Consider the following 25,186-nt stretch of genomic DNA (forward strand, 5'->3'; position numbering starts at 1 on the left):
TAGGTGCATCACGTCGATTGTGTTGCGGACCTCTAGGACTTGCCAATAGGGTACCTCCCAAAAGATGGACTTCTTCTTCCACATGGGTGCGTGTCCCTTAGCATCTTTGGGAACAGATTCACTGCCTTGTCCCTTTCCAAATACTACTTTCACATCCTTGACCATTGCGAGTACATCTTCCCCGGTTCGGTTATGAGGCTTCTTTCGATGGTCTGGCTTACCTTTAAAATGCTTCCCTTTCTTTCTTACTTGGTGATTCAACGGAAGGAATCGACGATGGCCAAGGTACACGACCTTTCGACATCTTTTCAAATATATACTGTCAAGGTCATCAAAACAATGTGTGCATGCATTATATCCTTTGTTTGTCTGACCTGAAAGATTACTTAAAGCAGGCCAATCATTGATTGTTACGAACAACATTGCTCGTAGGTCAAAGTGTTCTTGTTTGTACTCATCCCAGACACGTACACCTGGTTTGTTCCATAAAACTAGAAGTTCTTCAACTAATGGCTTCAGATAGACATCAATATCGTTGCTAGGTTGCCTCGGACCTTGGATGAGGATCGGCATCATAATGAACTTCCGCTTCATACATAACCATGGAGGAAGGTTGTAGATACATAGAGTAACTGGCCAAGTGCTATGACTAGTGCTCTGCTCTCCAAAAGGATTCATACCATCTGTACTTAAGGCGAACCTTAAGTTTCTAGCCTCATTTGCAAACTCTGGAAATTCCCTGTCTATCGCTCTCCACTGGGAGCCATCAGCTGGGTGTCTCAGCATATTGTCTACCTTACGGTCTTCTTTATACCACCGCAACAACTTTGCATGGTCTTTATTTCGGAACAAACGTTTTAAGCGTGGTATTATAGGAGCATACCACATAACCTTGGCAGGGATTTTCTTTCTAGGACGTTGTTCACCCTCGACGTCACCAGGATCATCGCGCCTGATCTTATACCACGATGCTTTACATACCGGGCATTCATCCAAATTCTCGTATTCATTGCCATGGTAGAGGATGCAGTCATTAGGACATGCATGTATCTTCTGGATTTTTAATCCCAATGGGCAGACAACCTTTTTTGCTTCCTACGTAGTGGTGGGCAATTCATTTGGCTTCAGAAGCATCTTCTTTATGAGGTTCAATAAATTCCCAAATGCTTTGTCGGATATACCATTCTTTGCCTTCCATTGTAGCAATTCCAGTGTTGTACCCAGCTTTTTTTGCCCCTCTTCGGCCGTCGGGTATAGCAACTTCCTATGATCCTCAAGCATGCGCTCGAACTTAACTTTCTCTTTTTCACTTTCCCATTCTTGTTGTGCATCACGAATGGCATCGCCAAGAGCATCACCGAGATCATCTTCTACCGCTACCTCTTCTTCATCTCCCCCCATTGTAGTATCATCAAAGGCACCATACTGAGCAATAATGTCATCAATGTCTAAATCTTCTCCTTCACCTTCTTCCATCATGACCCCGCTTTCTCCATGCTTAGTCCAACATATATAGTTTGACATGAAACCTGACTTAAGCAAATGTGAATGAAGACTCATTGAGCTTGAATATTCCTTTAAATTCTTACATAGGGCACATGGACAGCACATGAAACCATCCCACTTATTTGCCTCGGCCACACCTAAGAAATAGTGCAAGCCCTCAATAAAGTCTTGGGAGCGGCGATCAGCATTGTACATCCAATGGCGTGACATAATCTGTATTACATGACAAATTATGAAAACCTTGAACATAATTTAGTATTTTATTACACAACATAAATGACACACACACGGTTGATTAATTAACTAAGTCTGGCTACAACGTAAGCAATCCCAACTATCACTAAACAAACTAAAACTACAATGCACTTCAGTAACATAATTATTTCGTGATCGTACGCAACTAAAACAGACAAATCATTCTTCTGTTGAATATCAATAAGCTTCTCCTGCTGGCTCACTGCCTCATCAGCAGCAGCCGCTACCTCAAGCGCACCCAAATTCTGCACGTATGTAGCATAATCTTCCTCCCAGTACCAACCATCGCATCCATTGCCCTCCCACTGTAATTAAAGCCAAAAAATATTTAGTCAAAAATATTCAAGAAAAGCAGGTCAATTAGCCATAAAGATAAAATGCGTAAGAAACTCACATCGCGATCCGGGCACTTGTAGAAAACACGGCCCTTGTTGGGTCCCTATCTCTTGACTCGGTACTCCATCACAATCTTTTGCTTACACTTGCCGCAGATAATGAGAGGGAGTTCTGGCCTCAGTCGTTTCGCAACCGAACAAGAGGCCGATGATCCGGTACCAGTTGTCATCTACTTTCTATACTTATTTTTGCAAACTAGTGTAAATTTCATATTTTCTAAAATGATATATTTAAACAAAACTAGTACGGATTTCACATGTTTCAATAAATAACCACCCGTACTAGTTGACCTTGCTTACGTGATCATCTCGGCCAGCATTTCTCCACCAGACGGCACCGTACTTGGCCAAGGAAGAGCTCCGATTCTACGAGAAAGAGAACACGGTCTTCCACGACCGTTGGAGCTCTCCCTCGTAGCATCAAAGTTCCTCCTTGACGTCCGTTACCGCTCGGCAGAGAACATGTTGGCTGAGCTGAACACGGTCCGCAAGTTCAACTAGTACGGATTTTCTATAATTTTCTAACTATTTACTAAGTTTTTCATTTCATGGAAAATTTAATTCTAAAAAAAGGCATGATTTCTAAGTAGTTCATTTCATGGAAAAAATAATTCTAAGTGACCTGCTCGATATCGGCGAGCTCGCGGACGTTTAGGTTGCCGAGGATAATAACATTTGTAGATGACATTTGTAGGTCTGAAGTTATCAAATATCCATCAAATTATAGCTCAAAAACATGTTTCAATAAATAACCATCCGTACTAGTTGACCTTGCTTACGTGATCAACTCGGCGAGCATTTCTCCACCGGATGGCACCGTACTAGGCCAAGGAAGAGCTCCGATTCTACGAGAAAGGGAACACGGTCTTCCACGACCGTTGCCGCTCTCCCTCGTAGAATCAAAGCTCCTCCTTGACGTCCGTTACCGCTCGGCAGAGAACATGCTCGCCGACTTGAACACGGTCCGCAAGTTCAACTAGTACGGATTTTCTACAATTTTCTAAGTTTACATATAAAATCATAATAAAGTCCAACATATAAAGTTACACATGCATCTACATCGCAAAATGAGATAAGCTACTGATAAAACATAAGAGGATTAAGTTTGTTACCTCCAAAATCGAAGAGCAACACCAATGGAGGGGGAGAGAGCAAGAACAACAGCAAGCTGAAAAACAGAGGCAGTGAGATTGAATGGAATGGCTCGGGCTCGGGGAGGAAGAAATGAGCTGAATTATAGGCCGGGATTATTAGTCCCAGTTAGGGGTCCAAACCGGGACTAAAGATTAATCTTTATTCCCGGGGTATCACCCAAACCGGGACTAAAGGGTCCTTTAGTCCCGGGGGCAAAAAATGTCGAGGCTAATGCCAAATTAGGATATCGTTCTAAAGTCTGTTCTCTAGCAGTGTATATATACAACCTCATCGGCCAGACAGACCATAAAGCTAACTAGCTGTCTGCAACCCGCTAGCTGCTTCAAAAAGCAGCCTGAAACTAGTGGTCGCCATGCCACAGATGCTGCGGTTTCTCCTTTCTTCAGCACTGGTGATAGTTTCCCATCTGGCCCTGATCCTGTCCACAGCCGCTGTCTCCAGTATGGCACCATCACCCAATTGCCCTAGCAAGTGCGGCAGCATAGACATTCCCTACCCATTCGGCATCGGCGCGGAGTGCGCTTGGTCAGGTGGTGAGGATAACTTCACCATTACTTGCAACCATAGTTTTAGCCCTCCCAGACCATACACCGGGAACATCGAGATTACTAGCATCTCGGTGGAGATGGGGGAGATGCATGTCTATGCACTCGTTGCGTCTGTCTGCTACAACTCGTACAGCACCATCGATTTCGACCAAGGGATAATTGACTGGTCACTCGTCCCACCGTTTCTGATCTCGCCTACCAAAAACGTCTTCACGGCCATCGGCTGTGACACACTGGCGTTTCTGCAAGGCGGGTCCAATTGGAACTACTTCACCGGCTGCATCAGCTACTGCGCGAGCTTGAATGATGCAGCTCTTGACGGAAGCACTTGCACGGGGCTTGGCTGCTGCCAGACGTCAATCCCGGGCAACCTTAGCACGATACAGGTCGGCTGGAACACCGGTAACATCACCATGAATAATTCTGCCTGGGATTACAGCCCCTGTAAACATTCCTTCGTGGCCCATAAAGACTGGTACGTACCGTCTGTCCCGAGTAGCTAGGTACTCATCATCCTTTGCTCCATCAGAAAGCTTTATATAATTTTCGACTTGATTCAGGTACAAATTCAGCCGGCAAGACCTGGAAGGTAAGGGAAACGATAGCTTCGGCAATCGAGTTGGAGACAGAGATGCCACGTTGGTTCTTGATTGGGCCATCAGGGGTAACGGGTCCTGCCAGAAGGTGCTGGAGACAAGTGGCGTACAAATGACAGCTCCCGCCTGTGTCAGCGCACACAGCTACTGCGAAGACCTCAACGCCACACGAGGGGGCGGATACCTGTGCAAGTGCTCAAAGGGATACATGGGCAATCCCTACATCCACAACGGGTGCACGAGTAAGTTATTTTATTTTTTCCATATATATTTTATATATAGCTTTTGTTATTCTTTGTGCACAGCAATTTTTGAGTAAATGTGTTCTTTGCGGTGGGGAAAGAATGTTTGCCCGAACAAGTGGGGCAAGAATCTCACAGCTCAAGCTTGGAGTAAAGCCCTGAGATTAAGTACATTTAACAGCTGTTGGCTATCTACGGACCAGCAATGTTAGCTTTGTATTTTCAATTGGACCTTTCCAACATAGCCTCCACATTAATCTCCAATAGACATGATAGGAAAATAAGGGTAAATCCCTTAAATTGCCAGGATATAATAAAAAAACATAAAACATGCATGATAGGAAAATAAGGGTAAATCCCTTCAAGTGTCACGATAATAACAAAAACATAAGACTTTAATAGTCATCAACACCAACAATAACCATTTAATCTCTTATATATTCTCAAAAATTACCACTACCGGAGACCGGCTCTTTGCCGAGTGCCAGGTGGTTTGCCGAGTGTTGTTTTTCTGGCACTCGGTAAAGACGCCTTTGCCGAGTGTTTTTTTTGACACTCGGCAAAGAGGCTCTTTGCCGAGTGTTTTTTTTACACTCGGCAAAGAGCTTCTTTGCCGAGTGTTATTTTTTTTGACACTCGGCAAAGAAAATTTCAAAGCATATTTTGAAGCAGTAAATTAATTCAAATGAAAAAGTTTTCAACTACAAAGTTATATAACTCATCAAGATGTACAATGTTTGTTTTGGTCTTTTCTTCATATGACAAAGTGAAAGTAAATTTGTTCACAAATCTAACATATCTCTCTTCTGGTTTATGAAACTACAATAGAGATATATAAGATTTGTGAACAATGTTAGAACGACCATGTCGAATGAACAGATGACCAAACAACCAAAATAAACTCTGTAGATCTCGAAAAGTTATGAAACTTTGTAGTTGGCAACTTTTTGATTTGAAAACATCTTGTCATGCAAAACTGCGTTTGAATTTCAAAATTTTAAAATTCAAATTTTGTAAACGACCTCGGATGGGAAAACTTCCTAAACTAAAAGTGTAGATCTCGAAAAGTTATGAAACTTTGTAGTTTACAACTTTTTTATTTGAATTCGTTTAGGGCCTCAAACATGCAATTTACACTTGGCAAAAAAGTTTCTTTGCCGAGTGTTTTTTTTTTGACACTCGGCAAAGAAAATTTCAAATCACATTTTGAAATAGTAAATTAATTCAAATGAAAAAGTTTTCAACTACAAAGTTGTATAACTCATCAAGATGTACAATGTTTGTTTTGGTATTTTCTTCATACGACAAAGTGAAAATAAATTTGTTAACAAATCTAACATATCTCTCTTGTAGTTTATGAAACTATAAGAGAGATATATAAGATTTGTAAACAATGTTAGAACGACCATGTCGGATGAACAGATGACCAAACAACCAAAATAAACTTTGTAGATCTCGAAAAGTTATGAAACTTTGTAATTGGCAACTTTTTTATTTGAAATCATCTTGTCATGCAAAATTGTGTTTGAATTTCAAAAATTTAAAATTCGAACTTTTCAAACGACCTCGGATGAAAAAACAACCAAAATAAACTCTGTAGATATCGAAAAGTTATGAAACATTGTAGTTGGCAACTTTTTGATTTGAAAACATCTTGTCATGCAAAACTACGTTTGAATTTCAAAATTTTAAAATTTGAACTTTTCAAACGACCTCGGATGAAAAAAGAACCAAAATAAACTCTGTAGATCTCGAAAAGTTATGAAACATTGTAGTTGACAACTTTTTGATTTGAAAACATCTTGTCATGCAAAACTGTGTTTGAATTTCAAAATTTTAAAATTCAAATTTTGTAAACGACCTCGGATGGAAAAACTTCCTAAACTAAAAGTGTAGATCTCGAAAAGTTATGAAACTTTGTAGTTTACAACTTTTTTATTTGAATTCGTTTAGGGCCTCAAACATGCAATTTACACTTGGTTTAGTATAATATATTGGGAACTAAAACGGAATCTAGACACAAGTGAGAGTGTGGTGTAGTGGTAGAGTAGGTACGTGCACAACGGGAGGTCTCGGGTTCGAATCACGTCGGCCACGTAGCCATGAAATTCACGCGAAAAATGTCGGAGATGGGTGGGTGCTGGCCGGTGGGGACCTCCATCGATAAAAAAAAATTCCATTTTTTTTGGGTAAAAATTCCCATTTTTTCGGGTTTTTTTCGGTTTCAACTTTGCCGAGTGTCGGGCACTCGGCAAAGGCTTTGCCGAGTGCCCGATAAAAGACACTCGGCAAAGACGCCTTTGCCGACGGGTTTTTTGCCGAGTGTTCTTTGCCGAGTGCAGCCCTCGGCAAAGCCTTTGCCGAGTGCAAATTGGGCTTTGCCGAGTACCCCTGGCACTCGGCAAAGTCATTGATTCCCGTAGTGTACCCACCCTGACGTTATAAAAAATGCATAAAAATAACCCTGTAAACTTGTATATAAATTACCCACTTCTCATTATGCAACAAAATTCCAAATAACCCCCCAAATTGCATCAAAATTACCGACCTTGATCTTTTTTAGAGATAATTTAAAACACCCTATAAATTTCTATCTAAATCTAAATTACCCACCAATGTCATTTCGAAAGAAATCTCCAAATTATCCCTAATTTTTTATTCGAATCTAGTGACATATGGTGTCATGAATAATATAAAGTAACCCCTTTATGTTATCCACCTCTAGCATTGCAACGGACGGGTACCATCAGCCAAAGAACTAGGATGGGGAGGGGCATTACCTTTGAGGAATATTCCTTGTCATTACACAGATAAGAATGGACTGACCTGACCCATGGACATAAGACCAATTTTAGTGGGCATGGATCGATTTCAGCTGAAGTTTTGGTCTTGTTGGCCCAATGGGTAACCTAGGCCATGCCGAAACAAGTTTTTGTCATGGACCTATGAATAGTGTCAACACTTCAAGAAAAATGAGATACAAGATAAAAAAAACATCATGATAATACACTAAGATTAATAACAATGCGTCAAATTAAATAAGTTTGCAAGTGAACCATGATTTTCATTTTTATCTATCTTCACATCCAACATATGATATTCCTCGATCTACTTTGGAGCATAGATATGCTTACAAGTTATGACAAACCATGTTCATTTTAAAAAAACGAAAAAAAGACCATCATCGCATCACTAATATTCATACTAGCCTGTTTTCTCCATATATATCCGGCCTTGGGGTTATCTTGTTAACTGTGTTAAAAAAACATGCTTTTTTTAACTTTTTAATGTATTATTCCATGAACTGACTATGTGAATCACTATTGTATTTTAATATATAGATATCAACGAGTGTACCGACCCTCGATATGCAAATACTACAGCTAATGGTCCTTGCGGCATGTATACCAAATGCAAGGATACAGATGGTGATTTTCTTTGTGAATGCATTCATAACCGCAAAGGAGATGGCAAAAGTGAAAAAGGGTGCTATCATTATAAATTTCCACCATATGCTATGGTGGCCGTAGGTGAGGTTCATTATTAATTATATCAACACACACCTATCTCTTCTTCTCAGTTAGCATTATTTGTGAGGGATTACTTGGTAGAAAAACAGATTTTAATGTAGATATCTTTTACCTTTATTTATATATTATATTGACAAATACTAAAAATCCACATAATATGAGGAGCAGTTTGAAATATAATTCTGCAGATACAAACTTTCTTACACTAAATATAAACATGTTTTGGTAACTATAGTTGGTCAAAGCTTCTAACCTTGACGTGTTAAAATTAAAATATCCTTTACAAAAAGTGGACATAAAGTATATATTCGAATAATGACAGGGTTCTTGCTGACCAAGCATTTCCATTTTATTATTTTGAATGCCAGGCATATATATTAACAACTTCTGGCCCCTTTAATATGGAGTTATATAATCAATCTATATGTAAGTTGAATGGTTGGACTTGCATGTGTTTTGTTATCTGCAGCAACAATCTTTGCCATCGTCCTAGCATGTTTTGCCGTTATTTTGCTTCAGAAAAGAAATCAGAGGAAACTAGTCAACAAAAATGGTGGTAAAATACTGGCGGCCAATGGCATAACCATCTACACCAAAAGGGAGGTTGATAAGATCACAAAGCGCTACAGCAACCGCCTTGGAGGAGGGAATTTTGGTGATGTCTTCCAGGGTAGCATCGATGGTGCCCCGGCCCAGCTTGTTGCAGTTAAATGCTCCGTGGCAGCCAAGGTGGCACGCCGCTGGCAGAAGATGATCCAATACATGGTGCCGCAGCACGAGCAGCAGCACGAGCAGGAAGAGGATGGATTTGTCAATGAGATAATCTTCCAGTTCAAGATCAGGCACACAAATGTTGTCAAACTCATTGGCTGCTGCTTAGAGACGGACATTCCAATATTGGTCTACGAGTTGGTCTCCAACGGAAGCCTACATGACGCGCTTCATGGTACCGTCAAGCGATGTACTCTTTCACTTCTGAAGCGTCTAGACATTGCCATTGGCTCCGCGGAAGCTCTCACCCACATGCACTCTCATGGGGATCATGTCCATGGCGACATGAAGACAGCCAATATCCTCCTCGACAAAGACCTGAAGCCCAAGGTCTCTGACTTCGGTTCATCTAAGCTCCTGTCAATTGACAGGTACGCTAGGGCTGTGGCTGCAGATAGGAGCTACACAGACCCAGTATATATGAAGACAGACCGCTTCACTGTGAAGAGCGATGTCTACAGCTTTGGAATCGTGCTTCTGGAGCTCATCACAAGGAAAACTGCCAAGTATGATGAGAATAAAAGTCTCCCCTTGGATTTCGTCAAGTGTTTCAAGGATGAGGGTAGCGGAAGGTCAATGTATGATAGAGAAATATTTTCCGGTGATGATGCTCAATCTCATCGTAACATGAAGTGCCTGGACATGGTTGGCTCGCTGGGGGTCCGATGCCTCAAGGAAGACGTGGAGGAGAGGCCAACCATGGCAGAGGTGCTGGAGGAGCTTAAGCAAGTGAAGGTAATAGCCAGTGGAGGCTCATCCTGCTCTGAGGCGTTTTGAAGGGACGCCAAAGAGAAGAATAAATGGTGGCTAGCAAGACTTAAGCTTTATCCGCTATACGACATCCATCTTTGTAATTGCCAATTTGCAATGTAGTACGGTTATGCACGTATATAGTAAATAATTTTGTTGCCTGCACATTTATTCGAGTGACACTTATTATTAACCTGCATGTAATTGTGTAGTGTGGTTTCAGAAAACCATATATATATATGCCATGGAAGTGATCTAGTATGTGGGTTCGAGCCTCCTCAAATTATTTGATATACACATTCTTTCTGTAATATATATATATATATATATATATATATATATATATATATATATATATATATATATATATATATATAGGGAGAGGCTATTCAGTAGCCGGCTACAAAATAAGTTATTCTGTAACCACCTCCATTTACTATAATTTTATATACTAATTTACTATAATGTCAATACATATTTACGATAGTTAGGTTACTATAACATATGAGGATATTTACCATAACATTATATTAAACCACTTAGTAAGGGGTTACTATAATCTCGTAAATTAACATAGTAATTATCGTAACTCAAAGTGGCTACAGAATAAGTTATTCTGTAGCCAGCTACAGGATAGTAATTCTATATATATCTATATCTATATATATATATATATATATATATATATATATATATATATATATATATATATATATATATATATATATATATATATATATATATCTTGCTCTATACCTAGTACTCCCTCCATTCCAAATTGTAAGTATTTTTCTTTTACTTTTCTAGACACATAGTTTTATATATGCACCTAAATATGTCTAGATACATAAAAAACTATGTATATAGAAATGCAAGGATGTCTTACAATGGGCTCACGATTTCGTATTTCACCGAAATAAAATGACAACTGAGATCTCAGAAAAGTTAAGGCTGCTATATCGCAGTCAATGTTCTCTAGAAATCGCCTATATTTTTTAGAGGCGGTTGCATAAAATGATTTGTACAGTCTGTTGATAACATGTCTCACCTCGAAAAATGGATATCTAAAACCAGTTGATAATGTTGTCCACCTCTATAAAAATCAAATAAAAACAAAAAAGCACAGTGCATGTACGGACACAGTGGCCGCACACCCGAGGTCCCTGAGGCAGCCATCCCCGTGCCCCAGCTGCTGCTCGCTGCCTGCGTTTGCCTGCATGCGCCACGCCCGGCCGACCACCGCACCGCCACCGCGCCCATGTCTCGGCAGCTATGACCACGCGCGCTCCATGCCCAATTGCCCATACACGCCATGGACGCTGGCGCCTCGTGCCCTCGAGCTGTTGTGCCTGTGTGCGCTGCCGACATGTGCGGTTCGTGCCGTGGACACACTACTACAGAATTGGACATCACTGTCGGCCTTATCACTGCCGGATCTTAAGAAACCGACATTGATAGTCCATCACTGCCGGTTTTTGGCTAAAACCGGCAGTAATAGGATCAACCAACACTGATATTCTGGTCTTCACTGTCGGTTCAAATCACTGTCGGTTTTAGCCAAGAGCTGACAGTGATATTGGGTCATCACTGCCGGTTTTTTAGGCAAGAACCGACACTGATACTATCATTATCGGTTCGTGGCTTGAACCGACAGTGATATGCTGCAAAAAAACATCATAAGTTTCTCATATGATGTCCGATTAAGACGAACTTTATATCAAAGTTGTAGTACTCGACGAGATCTACAACTTTGTAGTTTAAACTTTTTTAATTTAATATCATTTGGATGTCCAAATATTTTCATTCGAAATCATGTATCTAATGAAAATTATGTTTGATTTCTCAAATTAAAAATTTAAATTTTTCAAACAACCTCGGATGGAGAAATGCCCAAAACAAAAGTTGTAGATCTCAAAAAGTTATGCAACTTTTTGTTGACAACTTTTTCATTTGAAATCATTTCTAGTTCAAAATACTGTTTGAAATTAAATTTTAAATTATTGAAGAACTCTGATTTCTCTTTTTAATCTCTGGCTAAAACTTGTAACTAGTCTTTCTCTCTCATATTAACTTCAAATTTGATAATTTTTTTTGTAAAAAAAATCTAAAATCATGCTCTATCAATTTATTGTATTCTTATAGCTATTATTTTATCCATCTTTTCATGTGCCTGTGTTTTATCTATTTGAATTTTGAATTTCAAAAAATGGCAACTTCAAACGTCATTTTGGAATACTAAATGATTTCAGCGGAAAAAGTCATGAACATAGAAGTTGTAGAACTTATCAAGATCTACAACTTTTATTTTAGTCATTTTTTCATCCGATAAAGTGGTAGTGACATTGTTCACAAAATTTACGTATCTACTATAAGAGGGATATTTTACATTTATGAATAATATTACTACCACTATGTCGGATGAATGAATGATCAAATGACCAAAATAAAAGTTATAGATCTCGAAAAGTTATGGAATTCTATAGTTGATAACTTTTTGATTTGAAATCATCTTGTGAAGGAAAACTACGTTTGAATTTCTAAAATTTCAAATTCAAATTTTGTAAACGACCTCGGATGGAGAAACTACTAAAATAAAAGTTGTATATCCCAAAAAGTTATAAAACTTTATAGTTGATAAGTTTTTGACTTGAAATCATCTTGTCAAGAAAAACTACGTTTGAATTTCCAAATATTTGAAATTTGAATTTTTTAAATGACCTCGGATGGACAAATAGCAAAAACGAATTGTAGATCTCAAAAAGTTATGAAACTTTGTAGCTGATAACTTTTTGATTTGAAATCATCTTGTCATGAAAAACTATGTTTGAATTTCTCAAATTTGAAGTTCAAATTTTGTAAACGACCTCGGATGGAAAAACTACCAAAACAAAAGTTCTATATCTCGAAAAGTTATAAAACTTTGTAGTTGACAACTTTTTCATTTGAATTCATTTAGGATCCCAAATACTCATTTCAAAATTAGATGAACATAAAATGGCTAGGACAAAAATCTCATTCGGACATAAATAACTTGTAGGTGCAGTGGTTAGGGGCTGAAGACACGAAGCAAGAGGTCAGGGGTTCGAGCGCCGGTGGCTTGCGATGCCCGACCGTGTGGCTGTCCAATGGGACCTTTGCTGAAATTAAAAAAAAAATCCTTATTTTTTTGGCCTATTTTTTGGATTTCCTAAAAACCATATCAGTGTCGGTTTATAAGAACCGGTAGTGATGTCAACTCCACATCATTGCCGGTATGCCGCTGCCGGTTTAAAATCCGGCACTAAAGGGGGGTTTTGAACCGGTAGTGATGTCGAAAACTGGGGTAGTGATAGATGGGAAGTGCTGTGCTTTCATAGGCAAAAGAGAAAAGTAGCCTTGGAGGGGATAATAACGGGCAAGAAGTAATATATGGTTCTAGGTTTGGAAAATGGTGAGCCATCCATCTGTTTGAAACACTGGCATAGAAAAATTGTGGGAAAGACTCCACCTGTCTCTACATATCCAATCTTAATTTTAGGGGTGGCCACCTCTAAAAATAGCCTCTATTATTAAAGGTGGCAAGTATACTTGTATAGAAATGATTTTTGCTGACGCTATGATTCATTTCACTGGCGGTCCATAAAAAGCAAATGCCACGACAAATCAAAAGTGGGCCCATGACTTTAAACCGATAGTGGACATCAGTTTTCACTACTGCGCTTATATATAGAGAGGGACTTAGGGTTTCTATTGGAGTCTCTTCCTTAGCTGGTGATGCTTCCTCCTCCCACTCTCTCTCTCCCTTTGCACCGCCTCTCCACACTCTCTCTGCCTCTCTCTCTGTGTGCTGCCCTCTCACATGCACTCTCTCCTTAGCACCACCGTTGGATTTGGTGCACCGAAGTGGATCTAGGCAGTGGCATGGGATCGACTCTTCTTTGGTGGACAGTGGCAGGGGGTCTCGGTTCTCCTTCCGTGAGCGGTGGTGCATGGGTTCTACCTCCCCTTATGACAGCGTGGGGGTGCACGTGGGCTCAGTGACATCCACATGCGGCTGAGGAGTCCTAGATTCTGAGACCCCACTTTATCTCCTAATCCCACTATTGGAGGCAAAGGTCTCCAATAGGGTAGTAGTCAGCACAAGTACCGATGAGTTAGGGTTTCATTAATGAGCTACCAACCAACCATTACATGGGTTGCCCTTCCCCTTTTATAGGGCGCTCCCCTTGCTACCTTCATACATCACAATTTTGCCCCTCAACTGCATCAGTATATTCCCGTAATATTCCTACTCTAGCTCCATCACACGGGGGTCCTTCGGACCTTAGCCGCTTGCGTTCCACCCTTGCCCTCTAAGCTCCGGTGGCAGGCCCAATGGGGGCCCAAGATCTCCCTCCCTTGCTGCGTTGTCTTTGTGTCCTGCCTTGAGGTCTTCGGCTTTTCCCAGAGGTCCAGCTCCTTCCGTCGCATGGACCAGCCTCCACCCAACTGCTAGGCGCGGGCGAAGGCTCTCACGTATCTGACGAAGGCCCCAGGTGGTCATTTCCATGCCCCACCCGAGGGGGCCTCCACCCACTCTTGGCCTTCGACGCGAAGGTCTTCTAGACATCCCTGCAAGGCGCCTGAAGAGAGTGTCAGAGGTTCATCTCAAGATTATCCTATGGCCTTCGCGAGTTCGAAGCCTGGTGTCCCAACAGCTCACCCCTTGAGGTTTTGGTCTGATGCGAGTGGGCCGTGAGCCTCAAAAAATGACATTGGTTTGGATCAGCGGAGGCCTAGCATCCCCCTTTCCTCCCTGGTCTGCCCGTATCGAACCGTTGAATGAGTTGACGTGTCCCTTTGTGATTGGTCGTGGTGGCCCGTGGATCGATACTTGCTCGAAGGGGCGCGACTGTTGGGTTTTTGGTGTGACCGTTGGCATGTGGAATGTGAAGCGTCGGTTCGACGCCTATATAAGGGGGTCATGGAGGAGGCCGCCCTACCCAAACGCTCAAGCAGTCGCTTTCACTAGCCTTGCTTCGCTTTCTATTACTGCTTTGCTATCGCGCGGCCTTCGCTTTGAGTGCTTAGGACTTAGCATGTTTCCTTGTTCGAGCCGTTGCTTCCTTGCTGTAGCGCTGCCTTCAGCGGTGGCTTCACCAGTTAGTTCTAATCTCCACTGGCCGAGCATTAGCGGTCCCTATTCCCGCTTGTTCAGTGTTCGCTCGGAGGGTTGGCTTTGCTTTTACGAGGAGTGCATGTCCATTTCAGCAGAGGCCCAGGATTGTTTGGATAGCGTAGAAGCTTCTATTGGAGATTTGGTCCCCCTCTTTTCCATGGAGAAGCCAAGGATAGAGATGGCCAAGTCCTGGGAGTTTGGGCATATGCTGATGACTGAGGAGGCGATCAAATCCTTGGAGGAGGAGGGTTGCTTTCTAGAGGGTAAGGGTCATCTTCCTTGTGGTGAGACGATCCCTCAGCCGGAGGTTGATGAGGCTATCATGTTGAAGGACTTCTTCTCCTACGGCCTTCGGATCCCTCCTATGTAATTCCTTCGGCTTGTCCTGGAGACCTTCAAGGTACAACTCCATCACCTGACGCCGAACGAGATTCTCACTTTGAGTAAATTCTGCTACGCATGCGAGACATACGGGTCTCTGCCGGACCTGGACACGTTCTATGCATTCTACGAACTTCAGCGGCAGCCAAAGAAGGGGAAGGTTGATGGCGTTGAGGTGGAATACCAGTTCGCTAGCTGCACCTTCATGGTGAAGAGGGCTCAGAAGTAGGGCGGGTTAGAGATCTCCTTCGCCCAGAAGAACAAATGGGAGAAGGACTGGTCCAGGTATTGGTTCTATGTGAAGACCCCTAGGGTTGTTCTAAAGATCGGCCCCAAGGTGAAGAAGTACCCCTTCGCTTCAGTCATGGGGGAGATGAAGCCAGCAACTCGGGCGAGGCCTCCTTCGGATGTTGGCATAGAGAGGGCAGCGTGCGATGGTGCCTTTGGAAAGGCATGCCGCTTTTCCCGAGGCCAGGGTCTTGTTGAGGAGATGGTGGTATCCAACTTCTGGCCTCTTCGGAAGCACAGGCCTCGGTTGACACTGGTGAAGATGAAGCTGCCGGTCTTTGGCAGCGAGGAAGGGGAGTTCTGCCCTTGCTTCTATCTTAAGCGGGTAGAAGATGAGACAAACGAGGAGTTCATTGCTGAGGTGGAGGAGTCTACGTCAAAGATCCTCGGAGAGGTCTCCGAGAGGGAGTACCTATCTTGCTGTGCCATCAGTGGTACAATGCCCTAGTTGAACCAGGTTTTTGAAGAAATGAAGGTTATGTACGGGGACAGCAAGATCCCTGAGAAGATCCTGAAGTCGGTGGAGGACAAAGCTATGAAGGCTTTGAGGTCCGCCACGGCCCCCGTTGCCACGGTGCGGGTTGAGTCACGGAAGAGGAAAGATGGCGATGTGCCGAAGGCCATCTCCAAGAAGTGGAAGGTGGCGAAGGTTGACACGGATTCAGCGGAGGAGGTGGCCGAGAGTGGCCATGGTGGACCTAAAGCCACCCATGAAGCTGGTGCTACCGTTCCGGCGCCGACCTCCGCTAGCTGCGCAGCCAAAGACCTAATGGGCTCGTCTATTGGGGCGGCAGTAGTTGCTGAGGTGAAGGCGGCGGTGGTCGACCCACTTCCCTTCATTCTCGGCGATGACTCTTCAGAGTCAAAAGGCGATGCTGTGGGAGCTGGCTCTGCTACCGCCTCTAGGAGCGAGGAGGCCTCCGCAAGAGCTTGTTGGTCGGCGAAGACCTAGCATTTGGAGGAGTCGGAGGTGGAATCGGGTGAACATCCGGCCTCGATTGTTCCTGCGGTTAAGAAGCCACCTCAACCGCTCCGCGCGCCATGGGTGCCGGCACCTCAAGTGAGGTTGCAGGTGCCATGCTTTTGGGTAAGTTCTATTTTTAAGTTGCTGAATTTTGGCTGGTACTTGTTTTTATCCACCTAAAAAACTCCTCTCCTTTTGTTGCTAGTTGGCCTAACGCGGGCTATGGAGACGCCCCTCCCTGGGGAGCAACCAGTCCCCGAAGGGGTCGACCTTTCTCGGGTGGGGCTAGATGCTCCTCCAAAGCCCCCCTTGCAGTCTGGGGCTAGTCCTTTCGGCAGACGCTGCTCGTGCGACCGGAGGTATTGTTTGTGCCTTTGAATTTTCTTTTCATGCTGGCTTGTGCCCTTTCCTTATTCTTATTGGCCTGATTTTCCTGGTGTAGGTGGAGGCTCCACGGACACATAAAGTGGGTGGGCGGAGGCCTTACATTGTATTTATAATGAAATAGGAGGTTGTGTTTTTGGTATGTTTTTTGTTTTGCTTTTACCTTACTTGTTTCTTATATTCTTTTTCCCTCTGTAGATCATGCTTGCCACCAATTGAAGACTATAGATTTTCACAAGTTGCTGTGGTACAACTTGGAGCACAATTTCTTGGTAAGTGGTGGGGGTTTATTTTCATGCCTTTGGTTTTTTTTGTTCTTTGCTGACTATGCACTTTGCATTGTCTTTGATTAGGGTCACCATATGTCAGAGGTCCTCGAGGAACACGCGGCCCTGGAGGTCATTAAGCGCGATGACGATATTGAGTTTTTTCAGAAGGAGCTGGACCGGGTGGAGGATGAGAAGAAACAGCTCACGGCGGAGGCGAGTGACCTGTGTGTTGCTCTCTGGACGACTGAAGACCTAAAGACCCGGGTGGAGTCCCTGGAGAAGGAGGTTCACAGTTCAAAGGCCGCGGAAGATCTTGCTCTCTCATGGCTGGAGAAAGCTGTTGCCTCCAATGAAGGTCTCCGCAAGGAGATTGAGGCCGAGCGGTCATCAAGCCAAGCGCTCGGAGCGCAAGTGGAGCTGCTAAAGAAGTGGCTGGAGGATGCACGCGCTGCTGGCGTTGTGGCAGCCTAGCTGTATCAGCCTGCCCTGGCTGGTTTTGGAGGCACGACCTTGCCGCTGCCTACCAACGCCTCCGCCCTGGTGAAGCTACCAGACTTCCCAGAGTCTTTGACTGGTTCAAGGAAAACCTGGCGAAGCTACCAGACTTTGTCGGAGGCACAATGGATTTTGGTACGCTTTCCTATGCTACAAACCTCTGCAAGACTAGGAAGGATGGGCTGCTCGCACTTTGCGGGCTTGAAGGGCCAGAAATACCTTGATGGACCTTCGGAACTCGGCGAGACTTCTGTGGAGATCTCGAAGCCAGTTCGGAATTTCATGAAATATTTTTGGGTCAAGTTCGGCTGTGCTGACGCCTGTTCCATGGCGGAGGCTCATCGTGCCATGGTTAGTCTTTTCGTTTTCTGTTTTGGCTTTTAACTTCTTATGCTTTTCTGTTTTGTTTTCGTCTTGCTTATGCTCTTCGTATCTCAAACAGGATCTGTAGAAGGCCAGCGCCCAGCTAGCCACTGAATGGCGGACGACGGGGGCTAGAGAGGCGGCCGCTTTGGGGTCTTCTGCTCCTGCTACTACTGCTCCGAAGGCCGGAGGGACTGGCTCTGCCCTTGTAGCGCCGGAGGTGTAGTTTTTTTTTTTAGGTTTTTGTAGATGTTTCTAGGACTAGGTTAGTCATAATCTTCGCACGCTGGTTTGCATTGCTATTATTTTGATGTAAGTTCAATCCTGCACAGGTTTCCCCCCAGGGGCCTATGCATGACATTGTGCCTTTAACAATGATGAAAGAAGGTGTTTATGTTAGCGGGGAGTTATGGGAGTACTGGCGTGACACCTTTTCTCACCCTTCGATCACGGAGATGTTCAATTTCGTGCTGGACGACAACGACGACGAACATGCGGAGTTTACCCGCTCACTGGCCTGGCGAGGGCCTTGTCCTCCGGCTTAGATTAGGACGTTTAGATGTAGATTTGTTAGCCTTCATGGTGTTTGTAATATTTTCCTAGTCTTAGTAGTTCATTTTTTCTTGAAACTTTGTGTAATGGTGCTTGTGTGCTTGTAAGATTTTTACTCCTTTGTTAATAAAGAAGTTTGTTTTGAGCTTGTTTGTTGAATATTTGTTTTATTACAAAGATGCGAGATAACTTTGCCTCCTGTGATGTCAACTACAAGATTTTTTATTGATCTGTTTGTTACCTTCGCTTCTGTCTTTTCGGATTGACACTGAGTACGAGTTTGTGTGCTGTGCTATTTTGGCCATTGCTGTTGTCTTCGTTTTTGTCGATGCTGCGAAGGCTTTGGCCCAATTTGAGCATTCATCGGAGGTGGTGGCGCTGATTGCTGATGCTTCTCAAGAGGCCACAGGGCAATTTGAGCAAGCAACAGAGGCCGAGGAAGCATTTCTTGTGCGCTGCTTCCTCTTGATCCTTGTTTTCTAGTTTCCAGCCTTCGGTCTTGCTGGAGCCGCTGCGCTCCCATCGAACATGGATGATGCCGGGTTGCGCCTGATGGTGTCTTCGGTTGTGGGGGGGGGGGGGGAGTTATGAGCCTTCGTACGTTATCCTCCCACAATCTCTGAGAGCAGCCTGATGCTGCCAGACTATTGTTGAGGTGGTGCTTGCGAAGGCCTTGTGGTGCAGGGTGCCAGATGCGTTTGCTCTCATCGGGAGCTTCACCGGTTTGCGCGAGCTGCTAGTTTTACGAGTCTTCGTGCGGTACCTCTTGGTCTCTCATTTCTAAGGAAACTCCAGCTTCCATGTTTTTGTTTGGTTGTTGCTGATAATTGTTGTCTTTTTGTTTGTTTTGGTTCCCCCTTGCTCTATCCTAGGGCTAGTGGTGTGGTGGTGTCCCGACTAGGGCGGCCTTGGCGGCGGGGTGGTGGGTTTTATAGTGTAGGGCTCTAAAGTACAATTAATATTGGTGGGTTTGTTTGATTCATCGTCCGGGGGTGTCTTTAAGGTGAGATCATTTTGTACTTGTCATATCTGTTGTCATTTATTGCGCTAATTGGTGTTGACTTCGTCTGTCAGACAAAATCTTGTTATTGTTAGAGTTCTCCCCGATGCCTATAGTGGAGGTAGGTCTTTGTCGGACTAGTTTTTGGACTATTTTGGCCATTAAACTGGATCCTTGATGCATGAATAAGGATAGGGCCTTTTCAAGGTCTGTAGGCTGTCTTATAGCAATGGAGGTCGCTCCATTGTTTTAGGACCTTCGCCTAAAATGATGGAGGGTCCTCTTTCTCATGAAATTTGTCTTGTCGAATATTGTGGCTACGTTGCTAGCTACTTTTGACCTTCGCTTTGAATGGGGGGTTTCCTCTTTATATTTCTAGAGGTTTTTTACATGGAACTTGCCTCATTAAAAACCTCACCTCCGCTAGGAGCCCCATGTGTGAGGAAAAGAGTGCAAGCCCATTTTTGCGCGGAATATAAAAAAGTGCAGAAAGTAAAGGCTTGTGGTGACCTTCGCTTATAGTTTTGCAAAGGACACCTTTTACAATTAAATGCATAACTTTTGAAGGCAGTCGATGTTCTAGGTGTGTGTTGTTGTTCTGCCTTCACTGTCGACTAGGTGGAACGAACCAGGTCTTCCTGCGGCCTTCGCCATATAGGGGCCTTCCCATTTCGGCTGGAGCGTTCTGATGTTTTCAGCGTTATGTTTCCTCCTTAATACCAGATCTTCGTCTTGTATGCCTTTCCTGACTACCTTGTTGTCTCTCCATCGTTTGGTTTGCGCTTGATACTTTGTGATGCTTTCTATTGCTTCTAGTCTTGTGCCCTCGATCGTTTCTTTGGAGTACTCTTCATCGTTTGCGAGGGCTTGCTTTATAACACGGAGGCTGTGGTGCCTAGCTTCTTCGGGTAGCATGGCTTCTTCACCGTACAATAGTTTAAATGGTGTGAATCCTGTTGTTCTTGAGGCTATGGTGTTATGAGACCATACCACCTTCAGCAGTTCCTCAGCCCATTTACCTTTGCGAAGGTTGAACAGTGTCTTTGCTATTGCTGAAAATATGACTCTATTGGCTCTTGTGACTGCTCCGTTTGATTCTAGGTGATATACAGAGGCGAATGCAACCTTTGTTCCTATGCTTTGGCAGAACTGTTTGAAGCTGTCCAAGTCGAACTGCTTGCTGTTATCCACTGTTAAGATTCTTGGCACTCCGAATCTGTAGATTATGTTTTGCCAGAAGAATTTCCTCACTATTTTTGAAGTGATTCTGGCAAGTGGCTTGGCCTCAATCCACCTTGTGAAGTATTCTATGGCCACTATTGTGAACTTGTTCCCCCCTTGGGATGGTGGAAGGGGCCCAACTAAGTCCATTCCCCACCTTTGGAGGGGCCAAGTAACTGGGATGAGTTGTGTCATTGGCACGGGCTTTGTTTGGTGCGGCGAAGTGCTCTGGCAAGCTTGGCATGTTTTGATGATTTGTTCTGCATCTTTGATGTGGGTAGGCCAGTAAATCCCTTGTCTAATAGCCTTCGCTGATAGGGCCCTTGGCCCAATGTGCAATCTGTGGGATCTTGAATGAATTTCCTGTAGTAACTCACTGCCTTCGCTCTGGGATATGCATCTTAGCAATGGTTGGACTACCCCTTTCTTGTAAAGTATTCCATCTATGATCGTGTAGTTTCTTGCCCTTGCATCCATTCTAGTTGTACTTGCTTCATCCTCTGTGAGGTGCTTGTTGTTGAGATGGTCAATAATTACTTGCCTCCAGTCCTCTAACTCAGTGATTAGGATTGTTTTAAATGCCTTCGCCATGGTTTCTGTTGCTGGCGATTGTAGGACTTGGTAGAAGGTCCCATTTGGTATGGGCAAGTTGTTTGTTGCAGCCTTCACTAGCTTGTCTGCCTCGGAGTTCTCTACTCTTAGGATATGCTGCAGGGTGAATCCTTGGAACCTCCACTCCAGGGCTCTCACCGTGGCCAGGTATTTGACTAGTTCTGGTTCCCTTGCTGTGTATTCTTTCTTGACATGTCCTGCTACAACTTGGGAGTCTGTTTTGGCCAGTATTATTTTTGCTCCGAGTGCTTTTGCCTTGTTGAGTCCTAGTATGAGGCCTTCGTACTCTACTATGTTGTTTGTTATTTTGAATTCCAACCTTGCTACATACTTTGTGCATAGGCCAGATGGCATTATTAGAATGGCGGAGGCTCCTGCGCCTAGGTGCCCCTGGGCCCCATATGTGTAAAGTGTCCATTCCTGATTCTTCAGCTATTGGTTTTGTTGAGCTGAGGGCGTCCAGTCCACCATTGTCACACCCGATTTTAAGGATAAAATGGGATGCATAATCTTATGTGCGCCTAGAGATCAGTCAAACACATAAGCCGACAAATTATAAATAGTATCATCATAAGTGTTTATTATATCACGAATAATAAGACACCGTCACCGTTTGTTGGATCATGCGGCTCTCCCATCCTAGCGATATCAGCCGCTTCTTGTTGCCGATCTGTTCTTCGGCAATAGGGTAACAGGCGACGATGAGTCATGGCTGTGACACGATCGTGGTTAGTTTTGGCCACGGACAACTAGTAATAGCATATGTTCATATATATATATATATATTTATATAATATGTTTAATGCAAAGTCGAATAATAAGTCCACATACAACAAAGTCAAATAATAGCATATGTTCACCTAGAACAAATTCATTGTTTGATTGACCATATACAACAAAGTCCACCTACTGTTCTACGAAACTAAGCCTACATCAACTTCCAAATAAGAAAAGCGATGACCATAGCCATAAATAAAAGCATGACATCTTTCCAAGACCAAGGAGCATTTCTCCTAATCTTCACATCTCCGGCGGGTGGCTTCTCTTCGATCTCCAGTGCCAGTGGATGGCCATGGTTTGCATTCATTGGACCATAGTAGGCCGGTTGCCCATGGTTTGCAAGGTAGGCCGGATGACTATAGTAGGCCCTCAAAGCTTCAGCTTCTGTGTTGTATTTTTTGTGCAAATTACCAGGGTAGCGATTGACTTGAGCATAGCAATCTTCCTAGGTTCGATAAATCCCAGGCATGTGACCAACATGCACTACATACCATGCCATGGTTGCCTATACATTTAAGTAAATTAGGTTGTCATTCAAACATGATGTATTCTTATACAATTTAATATATTTATGAATAACACACAACCATTGCATAGATAGGAGTGTTTGGAAAATAGCTATTCACGTGCCTTAGTAATAGTTGTTAGATGTAGGAAAGATATAAAGAATATTTTTTATTCATTAAAAACCAAATGATGATTTAGAGAGCCAGTTTAAGACTTTTGGATAGACTCCTAGAGATGTCTCAGAGTCTTTAGTCTCACTATAAATCCCCCAACCATAGGTGCGAGGTTCTTTCACAAGTATCAGTGCAGGTAAGCATCTTTCCAAATTAGTGATACTTTGATCTGAAACTTATATGATCGGTAGGGGCAAATATGCATCTCATACTATCCCAGGAAAGTGACATGCAAAAACTCATAATAAGATAGGATTGTTGGAAAATATTCCCAGTTTAATGCACAAGGCTACATAACTATGTATTACTTATAATCTTGCATAAGTTAATAATTATGCATCTTTATGCTGATAGCATGGAGAATTCCATGACAAGTTTGGACATATATTAGTTCTATAGGTCTAAAGTATATATACTCCATCCTCACATCCAAAAAAATTGAGCATCGGTGGCAGAGTTCCAAAAACATTGAGTATCCGCCTGATGGGAGCGCAGTTGCAATTGCAAGCTACGAGGTGAGGCCAGCCATTGGTTTCACATATGTATCCGGCCAAGCTCCAATGATGCACAAGATGGTTTCACAGAGAAAACATAAGTTTGTTTCACAGAGAAAATGCAAGTACTCCGAAAACAAACTATCATTAACGTTCAGAGAGCAATTTCTGTCAAGTATTACGAGTCCCTGCTATGTTTATTCTGGTAACCAAAAATAAAATTACGCTTTTGTTCTTATCAGTATACTGATGAATAGAGCTGAGCAATGTGCTACTAAGTAACAATTTACTACTTACTAGCAATGCGTCCAGAAACACAAAGAAACAGACAGCACACACTGTGTGGCAAACCTAGGTTCTAGCATTCACAGTTGCATGATCAAACTGTATGACAGCACACACTGCATGATGAAACTGATTCCAGTAAGCAGCTGTGGGACATTTCATCAGACACGTAGTGGGCAGTGAGCCACACACTCACCGTGGGGGTGGGAAAGCAGCTGTCCACGCGCTCCTGAAGGCCTCGACGGTGGGACGGATGGCGCGGTGCTCCAGCTTGGGGCGGTGGACGGCGTGGGGCGGTGCTCCGACGCGGGGTGGTGCTCCGACGGCGTGGGGGGAGGGGTTGGCGCGGGGTTGAAATGAATTGGGATAATTTCAACCCGCGCCACTTTTATAGCAGTAGCTAATCACTGTCGGTTCCGCTTGTAAACCGATAGTGATGGGGCACATCACTGCCGGGTCACTCCCCAAACCGGCAGTGATATGTTGTAGCAGTTAGGTGTTAAGTTAGGTGTTAAGTAGGATAAGTTTCCGTTTTCTTTCGAACTCCTCCTACTGGCGCAACGGTTAAGACCCCTCAACTTAGCCCCCGAGACCCGTGTTCGAGTCCCATGCGCAAAAAAATTTTTTGTTCTATTTTATAAATTATTAATTTATTTTGGGAAATAGCTCATCACTGCCGGTTTTGCTTGCAAACCGATAGTGATGGGGTACATCACTGCCGAGTCATTCCCCAAATTGGCAGTGATGTTGTGTAGCAGTTAGGTGTTAACTTAGGTGTTAAGTAGGATAAGTTTCCATTTTCTTTCAAACTCCTCCTACTGGCGCAACGGTTAAGACCCCTCAACTTAGCCCCCGAGACCCGTGTTCGAGTCCCATGCGCAAAAAAATTTTTTGTTCTATTTTATAAATTATTAATTTATTTTGGGAAATAGCTCATCACTGCCGATTTTGCTTGCAAACCGACAGTGATGGGGTACATCACTGCCGAGTCATTCCCCAAATTGGCAGTGATGTTGTGTAGCAGTTAGGTGTTAACTTAGGTGTCAAGTAGGATAAGTTTTTGTTTTCTTTTGAACTCCTCCTACTGGCACAACGGTTAAGACCCCTCAACTTAGCCCCTGCGACCCGTGTTCAAGTCCCAGGCGGCCCAAATTTTTTTATTCTATTTTATAATTTTTTAAGCGGCCTAAAGGTCAAAAGGAAAAAGTAAATAACCCTTGGCACACATCCTATACTAGCGCAGCGGTTAAGTCTCTGAACTCTGCAGCTCGAGACCCGCGCTCGAACCCGAGGGCTGGCATAATTTTTTTTAATTTTTTATATATCACTGCCGGTTTTCAAAAATAAACTGACAGTGATAACCAGTATCACTGTCGGTTTATACTCACTAATGCCGGTTTTTTGAAACCGACAGTGATGTTTATATATATTAAAATTTTTCTTTTATATACTGAATAAATAGAAGCATATGTATTCTTATGTCGAAATGGCTTGAAATTTTTTTGGCAAGCTTGTACACCCAAATTAAGACCC

General features: G+C 43.3%; 1 protein-coding gene across 1 annotated transcript; it reads left to right on the forward strand.

The window, feature by feature from the left end:
• The first annotated feature begins 3,615 nt into the window (after positions 1-3,615).
• On the forward strand, positions 3,616-9,993 carry LOC136482951 (wall-associated receptor kinase 2-like). Its single transcript, XM_066480100.1, has 4 exons — positions 3,616-4,334; positions 4,420-4,697; positions 8,039-8,227; positions 8,697-9,993. Exons 1-4 carry the CDS (start codon positions 3,664-3,666, stop codon positions 9,773-9,775), a joined length of 2,217 nt encoding a protein of 738 aa, XP_066336197.1. The 5' UTR covers positions 3,616-3,663; the 3' UTR covers positions 9,776-9,993.
• The last annotated feature ends 15,193 nt before the right edge of the window (positions 9,994-25,186 follow it).

The sequence above is a fragment of the Miscanthus floridulus genome, chromosome 9 (genome assembly GCF_019320115.1).
Source record: "Miscanthus floridulus cultivar M001 chromosome 9, ASM1932011v1, whole genome shotgun sequence".
NCBI classification, from domain to species: domain Eukaryota; kingdom Viridiplantae; phylum Streptophyta; class Magnoliopsida; order Poales; family Poaceae; genus Miscanthus; species Miscanthus floridulus.